We start from the raw sequence: 16092 nt of genomic DNA, 5'->3' as shown, positions 1-16092 counted from the left end.
TCCCGGTGTTTGCTGGCATGCAGACAACATCCATTCCTTATTGCTCTTTGTTATCCTCAGGAGAGTGATATTATTCACGGTCACCTGGTTGAAATGGGGTGATTTTATTAAGGGGACATTCAGAGGTGCCCGTTCCTGCTCGGCTGAACAGAAATGTTCCCCGCTGTTAGCCACGCGGTGGGGGAGAGGGGGGGGTGAAGTGATCATCCCAGAGAATTGGGTGTGTGTGTGGGGGGGGGTTAGTTGGGTTTGTGCTGCATGTTAACCAGGGAACCGCAGCCCCTCCTTTTACATTGCAAACCCATTTTAAATGGCCAACCCAATGGGTGCTTGGTATGGGAAATGAGGGCGCTATTGTTTGAAACCATTCCAACATGTTAAGAAGGTTAAAAAAGCCAGAAGACTGTGGCTTACCATGGCTGCCTGCAAGCCGAAATCTGTTGCCTGGCACTGCGTGAGTGATCTCTCACACCAAACCGGCAGGCCCTCAATATAAGAGGAAAAATACGACCTTGTAACGAAAGCACATGTGCTGTGTAATGTGAACAGCAAAATTTAACGTGAAAGAGTGTACCCATTTTGTTCTCTAAAATGTGTCTTTTTTAACCACCTCTCCCTTCTCCTCCACCAGCTGCAAATGTTTCTCCTTCACAGAGGCTAGTGAAGATTAGAAGGAGAAAACGGCGGACTCGGGATGACATGTTCACGGAGCTCCAGATGTCCTCCCATGCTGAAAGAGCACAGCAGAATGTGTGGAGGCAGTCAATGTCAGACTACAGAAAAGCACAGTATGAACGAGAGGAGAGGTGGCGGGCTGAATCGCGGGATGAACAGAGCAAGTGGCGGGCTGAAGATGATAGGTGACGTCAGCTTGCAGACAGAAGGCAAGGGTCGATGCTCCAGCTGCTGGAGCATCAAACTGATATGCTCCAGCGTATGGTTGAGCTGCAGGAAAGGCAGCAGGAGCAGAGACCGCCGCTACAGCCCCTGTGTAACCAACATCCCTCCTCCCCAAATTCCATAGCCTCCTCACCCAGACACCCAAGAACACAGTGGGGGGCCTCCGGCCACCCAGTCACTCCACCCCAGATGATTGTCCGAGCATCAGAAGGCTGGCCTTCAATAAGAGTTAAAGTTTTAAACTGCAGTGTGTCCTTTTCCTTCCCTCCTCCTCCACCCATCCCGGGCTACCTTGGCAATTATCCCCCTAGTTGTGTGATGAATTAATAAAGAATGCATGAATGTGAAGTAACAATGACTTTATTGCCTCTGCAAGCGGTGCTTGAAGGGGGAGGGTAGGGTGGGGTGGTTGGTTTACAGGGAAGTAGAGTGAACCGGGTGGGCGGGTGGGGCGGAGGGTTCATCAAGGAGAAACAAACAGAAGTTTCACACCGTAGCCTGGCCAGTCACAAAACTCGTTTTCAAAGCTTCTCTGATGCGCACCGCACCCTGCTGTGCTCTTCTAACCACCCTGGTGTCTGGCTGCGCGTAATCAGCGGCGAGGCGATGTGCCTCAACCTCCCACTCCACCATAAATTTCCCCCCCTTACTCTCACAGATATTGTGGAGTGCACAGCAAGCAGCAATAACAATGGGGATATTCTTTTCGCTGAGGTCTGAGCGAGTCAGTAAGCTGCGCCAGCGCGCTTTAAACATCCAAATGCACATTCCACCACCATTCGGCACTTGCTCAGCCTGTAGTTGAACAGGTCCTGACTACTGTCCAGGCTGCCTGTGTACGGCTTCATGAGCCATGGCATTAAGGGGTAGGCTGGGTCCCCAAGGATAACTATAGGCATTTCAACATCCCCAACGGTTATTTTCTGGTCCGGGAAGAAAGTCCCTTCCTCCAGCTTTCGAAACAGACCAGAGTGCCTGAAGACGCGAGCATCATGTACCTTTCCTGGCCATCCCACGTTGATTTTAGTGAAACGTGCCTTGTGATCCACCAGGGCTTGCAGCAGCATTGAAAAGTACCCCTTGCGGTTTATGTACTCGGTGGCTTGGTGCTCCGGTGCCAAGATAGGGATATGGGTTCTGTCTATCGCCTCACCACAGTTTGGGAATCCCATTGCAGCAAATCCATCCACTATGGCCTGCACGTTTCCCAGAGTCACTACCCTTTATATCACCAGGTCTTTCATTGCCCTGGCAACTTGGATCACAGCAGCCCCACAGTAGATTTGCCCACTCCAAATTGATTCCTGACTGACCGGTAGCTGTCTGGCATTGCAAGCTTCCACAGGGCTATCGCCACTCGCTTCTCAACTGTGAGGGCTGCTCTCATCTTGGTATTCTGGTGCTTCACGGCAGGGGAAAGCAAGTCACAAAGTTCCATGAAAGTGCCCTTACGCATGCGAAAGTTTCGCAGCCACTGGGAATCGTCCCACACCTGCAGCACGATGCGGTCCCACCAGTCTGTGCTTGTTTCCCGGGACCAGAATCGGCATTCCACGGCATGAACCTGCCCCAGTAACACCATGATTTGCACATTGCTGGGGTCTGTACTTTGTGAGAGGTCTATGTCCATGTCAATTTCCTCATCACTCTAGTCACCGCGCTGCAATCGCCTCCTCGGCTGGTCCTGGTTTTGCTTTGGCATGTCCTGGCTCTGCATATACTCCAGGACAATGCGCGTGGTGTTCATAGTGCTCATAATTGCCGCGGTGATCTGAGCGGGCTCCATGATCCCAGTGCTATGGCGTCTGGTCTGAAAAAAGGTGCGAAACTAGTATCTGACGGACGGAGGGAGGGAGGAAAGGAGAGAGGGGCGAGTGATGACATGGTGTACAGGTACAGGGAATTAAAATCAACAAAGGTGGCGGTGCATCAGGGAGAAACACGAACAACTGTCACACAGAATGGCCCCCCACAAAGATTGAACTCAAAACCCTGGGTTTAGCAGGCCGTTGATTTCACGGAGGGAGGGGGAAGCAAATGAATACAGAACAAATCTATTTTTTACATCTTAAGCTGGCAGACGACAGTGCAGCATGTCTGATAGCCCTCGGCATCTTCTGGGTGCTTCGCAGAAAATACTGGGTGCTTGGCAGAAAATAGCATACTACGACTGATAGCCATCATCGTCGAGACTGTTCGATAGGACTGAGCATGTCTGCCCAGGTGCCCATGATTGACAGCCACTGCAGTACGACGACGACGGAAATCAATCATAATATACCATCTTCTGCCAAAAGGCAATGGGCTGCTGCTGTGTGCAATGCAGTCCCACATCTGCCAGCCCCACGTCTGCCAGCACCCAGATCGCCGATGAAGGCTACCAGTCATACTGCACCATCTACTGCCAAAAGGCAATTAGCTGCTGCTGTGTAGCAATGCGGTACCACGTTTGCCGGCACCCAGAGGACATATGGTGACGGTGAGCTGAGCTGAGCTGAGCGGGCTCCATGCTTGGCGTGGTATGTTGTCTGCACAGGTAACCCAGGTAAAAAGGCGCAAATCGATTGTCTGCCGTTGCTCTGATGGAGGGGGAGGTGCCTGATGACATGTACCCAGAACCCACCGCGACACTGTTTTGCATCATTCAGGCATTGGGATCTCAACCCAGAATTCCAATGGGTGGCGGAGACTGCGGGAACTGTGGGATAGCTACCCATAGTGCAACGCTCTGGAAGTCGACGCTAGCCTCGGTACTGTGGACGCAGTCCGCTGACTTCATGCACTTAGAGCATTTTATGTGGGGACACACACAATCGGCTGTATACAACCGATTTCTATAAAACCAGCTTCTATAAATTTGACCTAATTTCGTAGTGTAGACATACCCTTAAAGGGGTTAGTAACCCTTTGACAAGCCAACAGAAGTTCTGGATCTGTAACAGACCTGGCTGAAACACTGGATTAATTTTTGGGAAAACTTTTAGCAAAAAACTTGTCCCTATTTTCTGCTGGATTTTTTTTTTTTTTTACTGTCTCTCCTGCAATCACCCTGTCCCTTCTGGTCTACTCTAGGAACTTACATCACCGCCATATTCGGGAAGGAATTTCCCCCCAATTCAGAGTGGCAGAGACCCTGGGGGTTTTCACCTTCCTCTGCAGCATGGGGCATGGGTCACTTACCCGTTTAAACTAGCGTAAATCGTGAATTCTCTGTAACTTGAAGTCTTTAAACCATGATTTGAGGATTTCAGTAACTCAGCCAGAGGTTAGGAGTCTATTACAGGGGTGGGTGGGTGGGTGAGGTTCTGTGGCCTGCAATGTGCAGGAGGTCAGACTAGATGATCACAATGGTCTCTTCTGACCTTAAAGTCTATGAGTCTATGTCTTCACTGTAGATTTAACCTGGTCTGGGCACCTCAGTTAGCCTGTGGCAGAGCGGGGGTCAAGCACCCCTGGGGAAATCAGCAAGTTGGCGCCTCTGCAACATCCCCCAACTCCTTATGCCCAGTGCCCCCCTGGGCCTGTTATGCTCAGCACCCCATCCCCACAAATGCACAGCACCCTGCATAATGTCACCTCTGCCCAGCACCCCCCTGCCCACAGCCCCACCTCTACTGCCTAGCTCCCCACACAGAAACCCCACTCCCTAGTGCCCCAACACACAGATCTCCCCCACCTCCTCACTTCCATCACCCCCATCCCCAGGTTCCCCAGAGACCCACTCCCCATTCCCTGCCTCTCAGCTGCACTCACTGGCCCTGCTGGGAGGTGACTGTGTCTGCTGGGCTGAGCTGGCAGCGCAGCCAGGGCTCCGGCCCCTCGGGAGTGGCGTGATTAGTCAGGCCAGGGCCTGCCCTGGCCGAGCTCCCTCATAACCCACTTGCCTGGAGGGGCCCAGCCAAGCCTCCCACACTGTCCCCCACCCCCAACTGGCCAAGACTGGTCAGGCTTCTGCAGCAGTCCGAGGTGGCTCAGCTTCAGGGAGACAGGCAGGGCCCCACAGGTGGTGGGAAGCAGAGACTGCATGGAGCTGGAACTGCACCAGGTGCCGGCCAAGGGGCACTCCCAGAGTGTTGCCAATTTAGCTACTTTCTCACTAGATTTAGTGATTTTTTGGTTTCCCTAGCAAGACAATAAGTGTCAAAGTGACCAGTGACAAACTAGTGACTTTCACTGCCAATTAAAATGACACTCAGAGAAAGAAGTCACCAATATCTATAGTCACAAAATCATTCACAAGCAGCTCACTAGTGTTATAAAATCCATTCCATGCTCTTCTTACTTCACTCTTTTGCACACCAAGTCAATATATTATGTCTCAATTGACCATGTCCTCAGAAGGAATCACATTCCAGGGCTTCTTGGGCTGAGATCACTATAATCTGCAGGTGAGGAAAAGAACTTTGTGGAGGCTAATTAAATACTTTGCTAAAGCCAGGTACACTTTGGAGGGAGCAGCACATTAGCCCAGGCTTGTTTTTACCCAAATGTGTTCTTTCTCGCTGCTCTGTAGTAGGTAGCACACCCTGTGATACAGGGGAAGATGGCTAATGAAGCAGACAGGGTGGGGGAGGCAGGTTTGCCAGTGAGGAGAGCCGCCTGGATGGAAGGTGGCGTGGGATGAGAGAGGGCCATGTGTCCCAGTGAGGCAGGGGGCACCATGCCTCTAGGGATGAAACCCCTAATACAGGATCAAAGGTGGAGCTAGCTTGATTTCAGTTCCCCTTTACTCCTTCCCTGGACTTGGCCTGGGATTAGCTGGCCAGCTGTTTTCAGAAATGGAACCCTGGAAGCGGGAGGATTGGGAAGGGGTCCGGCTAGAAATCTACTTTCTTGGCTCTCTGCAGTGCAGAGCTCAGCTCTGTACACTACAGCCCAGTACGGCTGGAGTTGGTTAATTTCAGCTGATCCCCCTTTTCTTGCCAGCCTGGATTTGAGCCAACAGGTTAGTGAAAGGGAAGGCCCAGAGCCCAGGAGGAAGAGGGTATTCACCTGACCTGAGCTCGGCGCTGCAGGGAGCCAAGAAAGTATTCTTAGCGCATGAACTCACTAAATTAAATGACTTGCAGCAGATGGTAAGGTATGGAGCCAGCTCAGGATGATGACCAGTTATAGCTGTTGGCATTAATACAATTCTGATTTCAAAACCAGGAGGCAAATTTAGTGCATGAGACACAGGAGAGGGCATTCCAGCTGAGGCTTGTCACCCTGAGAAGGCAGCACCGTGCCTTGCTAGGCAGATAACACAAGTTACAGGCAGACATGTAAGAGTGGAGACAGTTGAGTTAGGTTTTAATAGCTACGGGTTCTCCCTATGCTCAGTGGCACCTGCAGCCATATGGACATGGTGTGTGCCTTTGGCAGGGGCAGGGCTCCTGATGGGGGAGAAAGGGTAGTTTGCCCTGGGCCCATAGACCGAATGGTGTTTCAACCTGACATGCTGGGTCACAATGCCACTCACTAAAATTTGGCCTGGTGGCCTCTCTGCCTGGCCAAATCTTCAGTGGTGCCATGATAAGTTAAAGTGAGAGTTCACTTTCTGGAGGTGTCCCTACCTATTCTGACGCGTGGGAAGGCAATGGAGGACTATCAACACTCAAGTTAATTAGTCTGCATCAACAATGCAGAATGGACAGGTTACTAGCCCAAGTGAAAGTGGCATCTGGGTTCTAGCCTGTCCACTTACTCAGCTGGGCTATCTCCACTCAGCCCAGATTTCAGACACAGCCAAACTCGAGTTAGATGATGTTCTGTTGTGTGTTCCTGGGTTAAGGGCAACATCTGAACAGGAGCCTGTGACAACTTTTTAGTGAAGAGGTCCACTTAGAATTGTAATCAAATGCGATAGATACTGATGATAGAACAGGGGACTATTGTGTCTACTGATTAGGAGAAGAAAATGCATTGTCTATTAATGCTGTGTCCAAAAAATTACACCAACTGACAAAAAGTAAAATAAAATGAATCCTGCTTTCACTAAATTACTGAAGTGCTATGCCTAGGTATAAGAACCAGAACAGAACAGAATACTATAGCCGGGTTGTTGGTAGTTTGAAGTCTCCTCAGCTGAGAGGTGGGTGGATGTGGAAGTCATCAGAGGCCAGCTGTGTACCCTGGTACCAGGGCTTTCCAGCTATTATCTTTCATGAGCACTAAATTCAATCAAAAATCAAAGAAATTTAACAAAGGTAAAGATATAGAGAGACCTGCATAACTCCATCCATCTCGCTGCTATAGACTACAGTCCAGGGCTGTAGCCCCAACAGCTCCCCTGGGGCAGGACCCCATTAACCCAAAAGCTGGGCACCCACAGACGCGCTGGCGCCCACTCTGACCTTGCCTCTTGCAGGAGGTTCAGGGTGTTAGCCGCGGAAACATCCCTCCCCCCCCCAAGGGCGCCGGTGCTCTCCCTGCGCCAGAGTCCCAGGGTCCCGGGCTGCGCGCCTGGAGAACGCGCCCGGCCGCTGGGCTGGGCGGCCGCTTGCACAAGGACAGTATGTCACAATGCAGCTGCGGCCAACGAGCAGCGACCCCAGCAACCGGCCCTCGCCGGCTGCTGCCTGTAGAGAGCCAACAGCTGCCGCTGCGCCTGGCGCTGGGCTGGGTCCGCCAAGGAGTAACCGAGGCAAACCGCGGGCAGGCAGCCGGGCAAAGGCAAGGGGCTGCGACGCGTCATGCCCGCCAGTACCCCCAGACCCTCCCTAGGAGTAGCAGCTACGGGGAAGAGGATGATATTTACAGGTAATTAGTGCGTCTCCGCACCTGAGAGCCCGGAGCTAGTAGAACAGGGCAGCTGCGAGCCAGAGCGGCAGCGAAGTCTGTACAGTATAGCAAGCTGCTGCAATTAATATGATTATATTATTCACACCCTAAACAATTATGTTCTACTATATTATTGATCATAAGCAGGAGCAATATGGACAACGAAAAATTAAGAGTTGCAATTCACTGTAGATAATGTTTTCATCGCTTCTCGGCTCTCTGTGAGCTGAGGGGTGAAAACATTATCTACTATTTTGTAATGGTGCTGCAGCTTTATTTTATCGAGTCTGTGTGTGTGTGTGTGTGGGGGGGGTGTCTTGATATCTAGATTGAAACCCCTCTCTTCGTTGTTCTTTTTTATGATACTGTCTTTTCCCATCAAGTAAATGTCTCTATTGTTCAACCGTAAGGACTTATTTAATGTGTGCGTGTGAGAGAAACACACACAAAGCAGGAACGTGAAATCGACACTTCCTCAAGTTGGAAGCTTTTGTGCTCTGCTCAGCAGTGCTCATTCTTTATTGAAAAAGTGTGCCCTAAGCCTAGGTATTAAACAAAGAGACCATATCAGCGTCTGAGAAGAGCGCTACATCTGCGGGTCTGTATGAAAACCTCCTGCTGATAGCAAAGAGATTTCTCAACGTTGCAGTTTAACAACAGTTTCAAAGTTGGATACTTACTAGAAACACATTTGAATTTTAAATGTCTAGAAAACACAGTATAAAATGAAAAAGCACAGGAATTAAACTGAGGGACTGAGAGCAAATTTGTGTGTATTTAGTTTTGAAATTTCAATTAATCCTGGGACCCTAACTTTATAATCAGAGAAATACCACCTCTCTGAAATTTGAATTATACACAATTATTTGATAGCTTGATTTCAGAGTACTCCTATACTATTAAACAATTAATTGTAAAATCACTTAAACTTTCACTTTTATCCTTATACTGCAAAGAACTGGAAACAAACTATGAATTGTAGAAAGTATTTCAGACATGGTACACATTATTGAGAGTTATATTGAACACATTAGGCTGTGCTCTACATATTATATACAGTAGTATAGTTCTGCCACTAGGGTACAGTCCCAATAAGAAAATCTGAATAAAATACATTTGTCTTCATTCCAAATCTGTGTGTCATTCACAGGTATTAATTTACCAGTTCAGCACATCTAGAGCTGTACAGGGGCAGCTGGCTTGGTCTCTATTTTATTTGGTGCACATGTACACATTCCATTAGGGGGCCCAAAGCAGTAGCAGAACTGCATTGAACAGCCCAGCAGAGCACTTTCAAAAGTGCCCTTAATAAATATACTTGCACATGTGTAGTTAGAGTTTTGACCTAGAGCAGTCACTGTGGGTCTTATTTGTCTCCTTCTCTAAAGTACCCTGTGGAAGTGGACAAGTTCTGCAAGAAACTTCACCAGTTTTACCATGTACTTCCCTCTAAAGTGTCCCTATGGAGATAGGGATGCACTCACAGACACACAGAGCGGTGAGGAGCTGGTTGGCTCTCTACACCCACAAGTTTCAGGACATGGGGACATTTAATCTGTCTACACTAGTGCTCCCACCATTGTTACCACTGAAATTGAGGGCCTTTCAGCAGCTCAGCAGAGTACCCTCTCTTCATGGCAGCCCTTTATGTGGTCCCTGTCAGTGACTGCTCTTAAAATTGCCCGTCACCAGTAGTCTGACACTGCAGAAGGGCACTACAAAAGTGAATGCTGATAGGGCAGCACTGTTATCTTATGCAGGACAGTGTCACAGGAACAGCCATCACTGATCCCCGACTCCTGGAGTTCAAACACTATGGTGTACACATGGAGAGGCTTCCCTGGGGCTAATACCAGTTTAATTAAATTGATTTGAAAACTGATTTTGGTTTAACAGGTGCAAGTTTATTGTGCAGACAAGGCTGCAAACTGACAATCCCTATATTTCTCTTGGGGTCAGGTGTTCTCAGATGACCCTTCAATCTGGATATGCCTCTGTCACATTAGAACAGAACTAGAATTTATTGATCACCTAGACAAGCTGCAGTGCCAAATATCCACTCAGGAGTTTTCTATAGGTCAAGTCAGTGGCAGAGTTGAGATTAACATTGAGTTCCCTGCTCCCAAATCCAGTGCTCATATTAGTAGACCATGCCTCGCTCAAGGAAACTGTAACTCCAAAATGCATATTGTTACTCCTGGGGAGATTCTGCACCACTGCGCATGTGCAGAATTCATATCCCCTGCAGAAAAATGACTTTCTGACAGGGAAGCAAAGGGAAGCTGCAAGAGCAGTCACGCACCACTCCCTTGCTGCGCAGGTACATAGTTTCAGGCACCTGAAGCAGCCGGCAGAGAGGTAAATCATCGCAGAGCTGGGGACACCCCAGCCAGTGGTTCCTACCCTGAGCTAGGATCACCTGCTAGTCCCGGCTGGACTAGAGGCAGGAGAGGATGGGACTTCCTCTTCACCTGCAAGGAGTAGCTGGGACTGCATCAGACCCACCCCCAGAAACCTCCCCCAGCTGCAGGAAGCGCAGCATCCTCCCCTGCTTCCTGCCCCCGTCGCTCCTCAGCTGCAGGGGGAGGGATCACTGTATGGGGAGCTGCTCCCCCATCCACCCAACCCCCATGCATCTGGACCTCCCATACCCAGACACCCCTGCAAAGCCTCACCCCAGACACCCAGAACCCCCTAGCCTTCCATACCGAAACCCTACCCCATTGAACCTCAACCCCTGCATCTGGAGCCTCCAGCACCTAGACCCCTGCACCCAGACCACCCCCCACTGAACTCCCTACACTCAACCCCCACCCTGATGAGCCCCACCTCCCTGCACCACCCTGAGCCCCCACATCCAGTCCCCCGTGCATCTGACCCCCAATTAGTTGCACCCAGACCCCCACCCCACCAAGCCCCACTCCCCCAGCACCAAGATCCCCCTGCTGAGACTCCCACACCCCCCCACTGAACCCCAACCACTTTCACCTGGAAGCCCCTGCAGAGTCCCATTGCCTCTGCACCTAGAACACCCCCCCCAATGAGCCACTGTGCATCCAGACCCCCCACTGACCTGTCTGCACCCAGATTGTCCCACATAGAATCCTCTCACCCCACACCTGGATGCCTACACACTTAGCCCCCCCACACTTGGATCCTGCCTGCCCCACACCTGGTGCACCTGGTGCAGAGGGGCAGTGCCCCACAGTGTTTCTGGGGCAGGCCCAGGCCTTGTGCTATGTCAGGGTCGGGTGCAGCCTCACCACTGTGTCCATATCCCAGGGGTGGAGAGGCTGCAGGGTGATCTCCCACCTTCATGCAGCCAGTGGCCTGTGCTCCCCACTGCCATGCTGGAGCCTCTGCATTTATTTATTGCCAAATAAAACTTGCAGAATTTTGAAGAATTTTAAAATATTTTGTGCGGAATTTTTAATATTTTCATGCAGAATTTTTACTTTTTTGGCACAGAATGCCCCCAGGAGTAAATAATATTGTAAAAACTACAAATGAGTTTTACATTATACATGTATAGACTTAATAAACTCAGCATTTTTCACAAACATTACACATTTTCATCCATATACACTTTTCCTCTCATTATCCCCCTGTGGAAGGTTTAGGCCTTTGGATCTGCATAGTGCCAGATCTACTAGCTGTTCCCTTGCACTTGCCTCACCAGGCCACTGAAATCCTCCTCGATATATTGTTCCCTGGTGTGGTATGCTCCTTTGTCCAACATACCCACAATTTTAGGGTGTGTTTAGAGTCTCCTGTGGCTGCAGAGGACAGATGAGGCAGCATATAGCCTTAGAGATGTTGTTTCATTCTGTCTGCAAACTCAGCACTGCATGGGTTTGCATTCACAATTGTATTTTTTCAACTTTTAAGGGATAGAAGGAATTTTTGAAAAAGATAACATCTATTCCATTGAAATTGATGGGGCCACTAGAGAATGCTCATCTGACATGCCATGGTGAGGGCTTATCTACACTGGCATTTTCCAAAAATCTCCCAATGTAATACTACCACCAGTAGTAGCAATACTGGGACCATTAGCATAACACTAGTGATAGGCTGGCCATTGGCCATTTAATCTGTCTACACTAGTGATCCCACTAGGGTAACCAGACAGCAAGTGTGAAAAAATCGGGAAGGGAGTGGGGAGTAATAGGAGCCTATATAAGAAAGACCCAAAAATCGGGACTGTCCCTATAATATCAGGACATCTGGTCACACTAGCTCCCACCATTGTTACCACTGAGACCGAAATACAACAATGGGAGATTTTTAGAAAAGTGCCAGTGCGGATAAAGCCTAACTGGCTCAATCCAGCCCCTGTGCTACAGATTGTATTGGGATTTTTAATACCCTGTAAATGCTTGATCCTTTGTTATTGAAATCAGTAGAAAGATTCTCACTTAGATCAATGGGTGCTGGATCAGGCCCTAACGCACTCTCCTATGAGTAAATATTTTTCTGTGGAAAGCACTCTTGTTGAGCATCTAATCTTGGAAAGGTTTCAGAGTAGCAGCCGTGTTAGTCTGTATCCGCAAAAAGAACAGGAGTACTTGTGGCACCTTAGAGACTAACAAATTTATTAGAGCATAAGCTTTTGTGGACTACAGCCCACTTCTATGCATCCGAAGAAGTGGGCTGTAGTCCACGAAAGCTTATGCTCTAATAAATTTGTTAGTCTCTAAGGTGCCACAAGTACTCCTGTTAATCTTGGAAAGTGATCTTGACTCTTCATCCTGGCCACCTTTAATTCAATAAAGTTGCAACATCTTTGTTTCATGCAGGCAGTATCACTGTACTATTGTAAATGTTTGATCACTGTCAGGCAATTTCAACACAAGAGTAATAGTCAAGGTTATTTTTAAAGAGTCAAAGGCAACTTAATCACAGCCTTAGTTCAACTAAAAATGCAGTGTTTGCTTTTAGTGACAGCAATGAAGTGCAAGTAAAGCAAGCAATACATTTCACATCATAACTTGCTGGCTGCTATGGCTGGTAACTATGTTATACAGGGTTTACAACCTCCTGTATCAGTTCAAGGTTAGCATAATTTTCATACACATTCTGAAACTCTCAGTATAAAAAGAATTAACCTCTATATTTTAGTTTTCTAGTATGGTATTCACAAGGAGGACTTATGCTCTGCAACACGGAGCGTCAATGTACCTAACTGTTAGGCACCCTGCCACCTAGTGGAATTCAGTCCTGAGCTAGGTAAGGCACCTATCTCCACTCATGATTCACAGCCATGAACCCTCTCCTGTATATAAATAATTAAATATTCATTGGAGCAGGGGGACTAAAACCTGGCTGTCGTGACCCAGCTGAGCGTTCTACACTGGGTTAGAGAGTCATTCTAATGTTCTCTCTGGCTCAATTGCTATTTAATTATTTATACTAAGTGGAACAGCTTCATGAGGAGACCTTAAGGGAGACCTGTCCCACAATACCTTATAGCCCAGTGGGTTCGGGCACTCCTCTGGGAGGTGGGATACTTCAATTAAAATATTTGTTCCACAGCAGACAGAGGAGGGAATTGAACTTGGGCCTCCCACATTCTGGGAAAGTCCCCTAACTACTGGAATAAAGGCTGTAAGAGGGTGGAATGCACCACCCCCTCCTGCTCTCTGGGTGTTTTGTGAGGGTTTAGACATGTTCTAAGCACTTCTACTGATTGGGTCCCACAGGCAATGTAGAAAGGTGAACTAAACCCAGATCTTACGTGTGAGTTAGGAGCCGAGCTGCTGGTCAGTGTCAGGACTTCGGGAGCTATTAGAATTCTTTGTCCACAAGCATGTGGACAAGGGTGATCCAGTAGACATAGTATACTTGGACATTCAGAAAGCCTCTGACAAGGTTCCACATCAGTGGCTCCTAAGCAAACTAAGCAGTTGTGGGATAAATGGGAAAGTCCTTTCATGGATTAGTAACTGGTTAAAGGACAGGAAACAAAGGGTAGGAATAAATGGTCGGGTTTCACAATAGAAAGTGGTAAATAGCAGGGACTGCCAAGGAGCTATACTGGGACCAGTGCTTTTCAACATACACCTCTACCACGATATTATGCGATCCGATATAACACAGGTTCACACATAGCGCGGTAACCCCGGGGCTCTGGCAGAGGGACTCAGGCGGTGCTTTAAAGGGCCCAGGGCTCCGGCTGCTGCAAGGAGTCCCGGGCCCTATAAATCACCACTGGAGCCCTGCCGCCGCTACCCCGGGGCTCTGGCAGTGGGGCTTGGGTGGCAATTTAAAGGGCCCAGGGCTCCCCACGGCTGGAGCCCTGGGCGGTTTAAATCACCGCTAGAGCCCTGCCGCCGCTACCCCGATATAACGGGGTTTCACCTATAACACGGTAGGGATTTTTGGCTCCCGAGGACCGCGTTATATCGGGGTAGAGGTGTATTCCTAAATGATCTGGAAAAGGGGGTAAATAGTGAGGAGGCAAAGTTTGCAGATGATAGAAAATTACTCAAGACAGTTAAGTCCAAAGATTACTGTGAAGAGTTACAAAGGGATCTCACAAAACTGGATGACTGGGCAACAAAATGGCAGTTGAAATTCAATGTTGATAATTGCAAAGTAATGCACATTGGAAAACATAATTCCAATTAGAGAGACAAGGTGGGTGAGGTAATATCTTTCTAGGAAACTAAGTCACAGTGTCACAGTTAAATACAAAGTGGAATAGATTGTTTAGCATAAGTAGTTAACACATATTTCAAGAGATCATTGAATCTGTTCCACCTTGTATTTAGCTGTAATACTCTGAGTTAGTTTCGCAGACCTGAAGAAGAGCTCTTTGTAAGCTCAAAAGCTTGTCTCTCTCACCAACAGAAGTTGTTCCAATAAAATATATGACCTCATCGACCTTGTCTCTCTAATATCCTGGGACTAACAAGCCTACACTGCACATAATCCCAATTATATATACAAAACTGATGGGTTCTAAATTAGCTCTTATCTAGGGTTACCATACGTCTGGATTTTCCCGGACATGTCCGGCTTTTTGGGTTCCAAATCCCCGTCCGGGGGGAAAAAAGCCGGACATGTCCGGGAAAATCGGGACATGCGGGGCCGGTGGTGCTGGGCCGGGGGCCGGGCTGGCGGTCGGCAGTGCCGAGCCGGGGGCCGGGCAGGTGGTGCCGAGCCGGGGACTGGGCCGGCGGTGCAGTGCCGAGCCGGGTGCCAAGCCGGGGGCCGGGGCCGGGGCTGGGGCCGGGGGCTGCTGAGCCGGGGGCCGGGCCGGGGACCGGCAGTGCTGGGCGGGCCGGGGGTGCTCGGCCAGGGGCCCGGGGGCCGGGCCGGGGACCGGCAGTGCTGGGCGGGCCTGGGGTGCTCGGCCGGGGGCCGGGCCCGGGGCCGGCACCCCCCAGGGCCCGAGCCGACCCAGACTGGAGACGCCGGGGGGGCCAGACTGGGCCGCGCCTCCTCCCCCCACATCCCTCTTACCTGCTTCAGGCTTCCTGCGAATCAAATGTTCGCGGGAAGCAGGGGAGGGGGCGGAGTTGGGGTGGGGACTTTGGGGCAGGGACAGAGTTGGGGCGTGGGCGTGGGCGGGGCTGGGGGCGGGGCCGGGGCCCCGTAGAGTGTCCTCCTTTTGGAGACTCAAAATATGGTAACCCTATCTTATCCACAAGAAAGATCTTGGAGTTATTGTGGAAAGGTCTCTGAAAACATCTGCTCAATATGCGTCGGCAGTCAAAAAAGCTGACAGGATGTTATGAGCCATTAAGAAAAGGAAAGATAATAAAAAAGGAAGAATTCTTCCATTGACTTAGGTACCACCTCCTAGGGAGGTGGATTAACTACAGTGACAGGAGAACTCCTCCAATCACTGTAGTGAGTTTCTACCCTGAAACGCTACAGCGACACAGCTGCAGTGCTGCAGCTGTGCTACTGAAGCATTTTAAGTGTAGACGTAGCCTAAGTGTTGGATTTAGACGCCTAAAATGGCAGCTAGGTTCCTAAATCTCCCTTGTTAATCCCACCCCTAATGATCGAGCTCAACTTTTGATTGCTGTTCAGTTTCCAATGGTTTAAAGCTTATATGATTATCCTCAACAATAATTCACCTTAAAATAGTAAGACAGTAAATTTATTTCTGCAATACCACCTGTAAATTTGTTCCTCCCAGTTTTAATAAAGTTTCCTGCCACTATGTTGGCATACTCCCACATCTCCAAAGCTATGTTGTGGGAATTCTAATGTGTTGTTAATTGTTATGTCTCCTGACATGATTGACGATCCTAAGATCAAAGGTAGCAGCCATCATATGGTCTCAGAACTTGTCTTGTCAGGAAGCTAAAGAAAATAAACCAGAACAACTGTATGATAAAGCTGACCTAACATGACTCCTTTGCTATATCGCTTCAGCCTCTGTTGTGCAGAGCACTGACTGACTGTTGGCAGGTG

General features: G+C 49.2%; 1 protein-coding gene across 8 annotated transcripts in view; it reads left to right on the top strand.

Annotated features, from left to right (window-relative positions):
* Positions 1-7397: 7397 nt before the first annotated feature.
* SPMIP2 (sperm microtubule inner protein 2) overlaps positions 7398-16092 on the top strand; it is a 124719-nt gene continuing 116024 nt past the window's right edge. For 3 of the 8 annotated variants that reach the window (XM_024106213.3, XM_024106212.3, XM_065597926.1), the window contains exon 1: positions 7401-7641. In XM_024106213.3, coding sequence (XP_023961981.2) covers positions 7575-7641 — 67 coding nt within the window. In that variant the 5' untranslated portion in view covers positions 7401-7574. Of the gene's footprint in view, positions 7642-16092 lie in introns of all 8 variants that reach the window. The other 5 variants (XM_065597928.1, XM_065597927.1, XM_042842152.2 and 2 more) reach the window with 3 other exon arrangements.

This window comes from Chrysemys picta, chromosome 5, assembly GCF_011386835.1.
Source record: "Chrysemys picta bellii isolate R12L10 chromosome 5, ASM1138683v2, whole genome shotgun sequence".
In the NCBI taxonomy this organism is placed as follows: Eukaryota; Metazoa; Chordata; order Testudines; family Emydidae; genus Chrysemys; species Chrysemys picta.
Note: the sequence above shows the minus strand (reverse complement) of the source record. Positions and strands in the feature narration are given on the sequence as shown.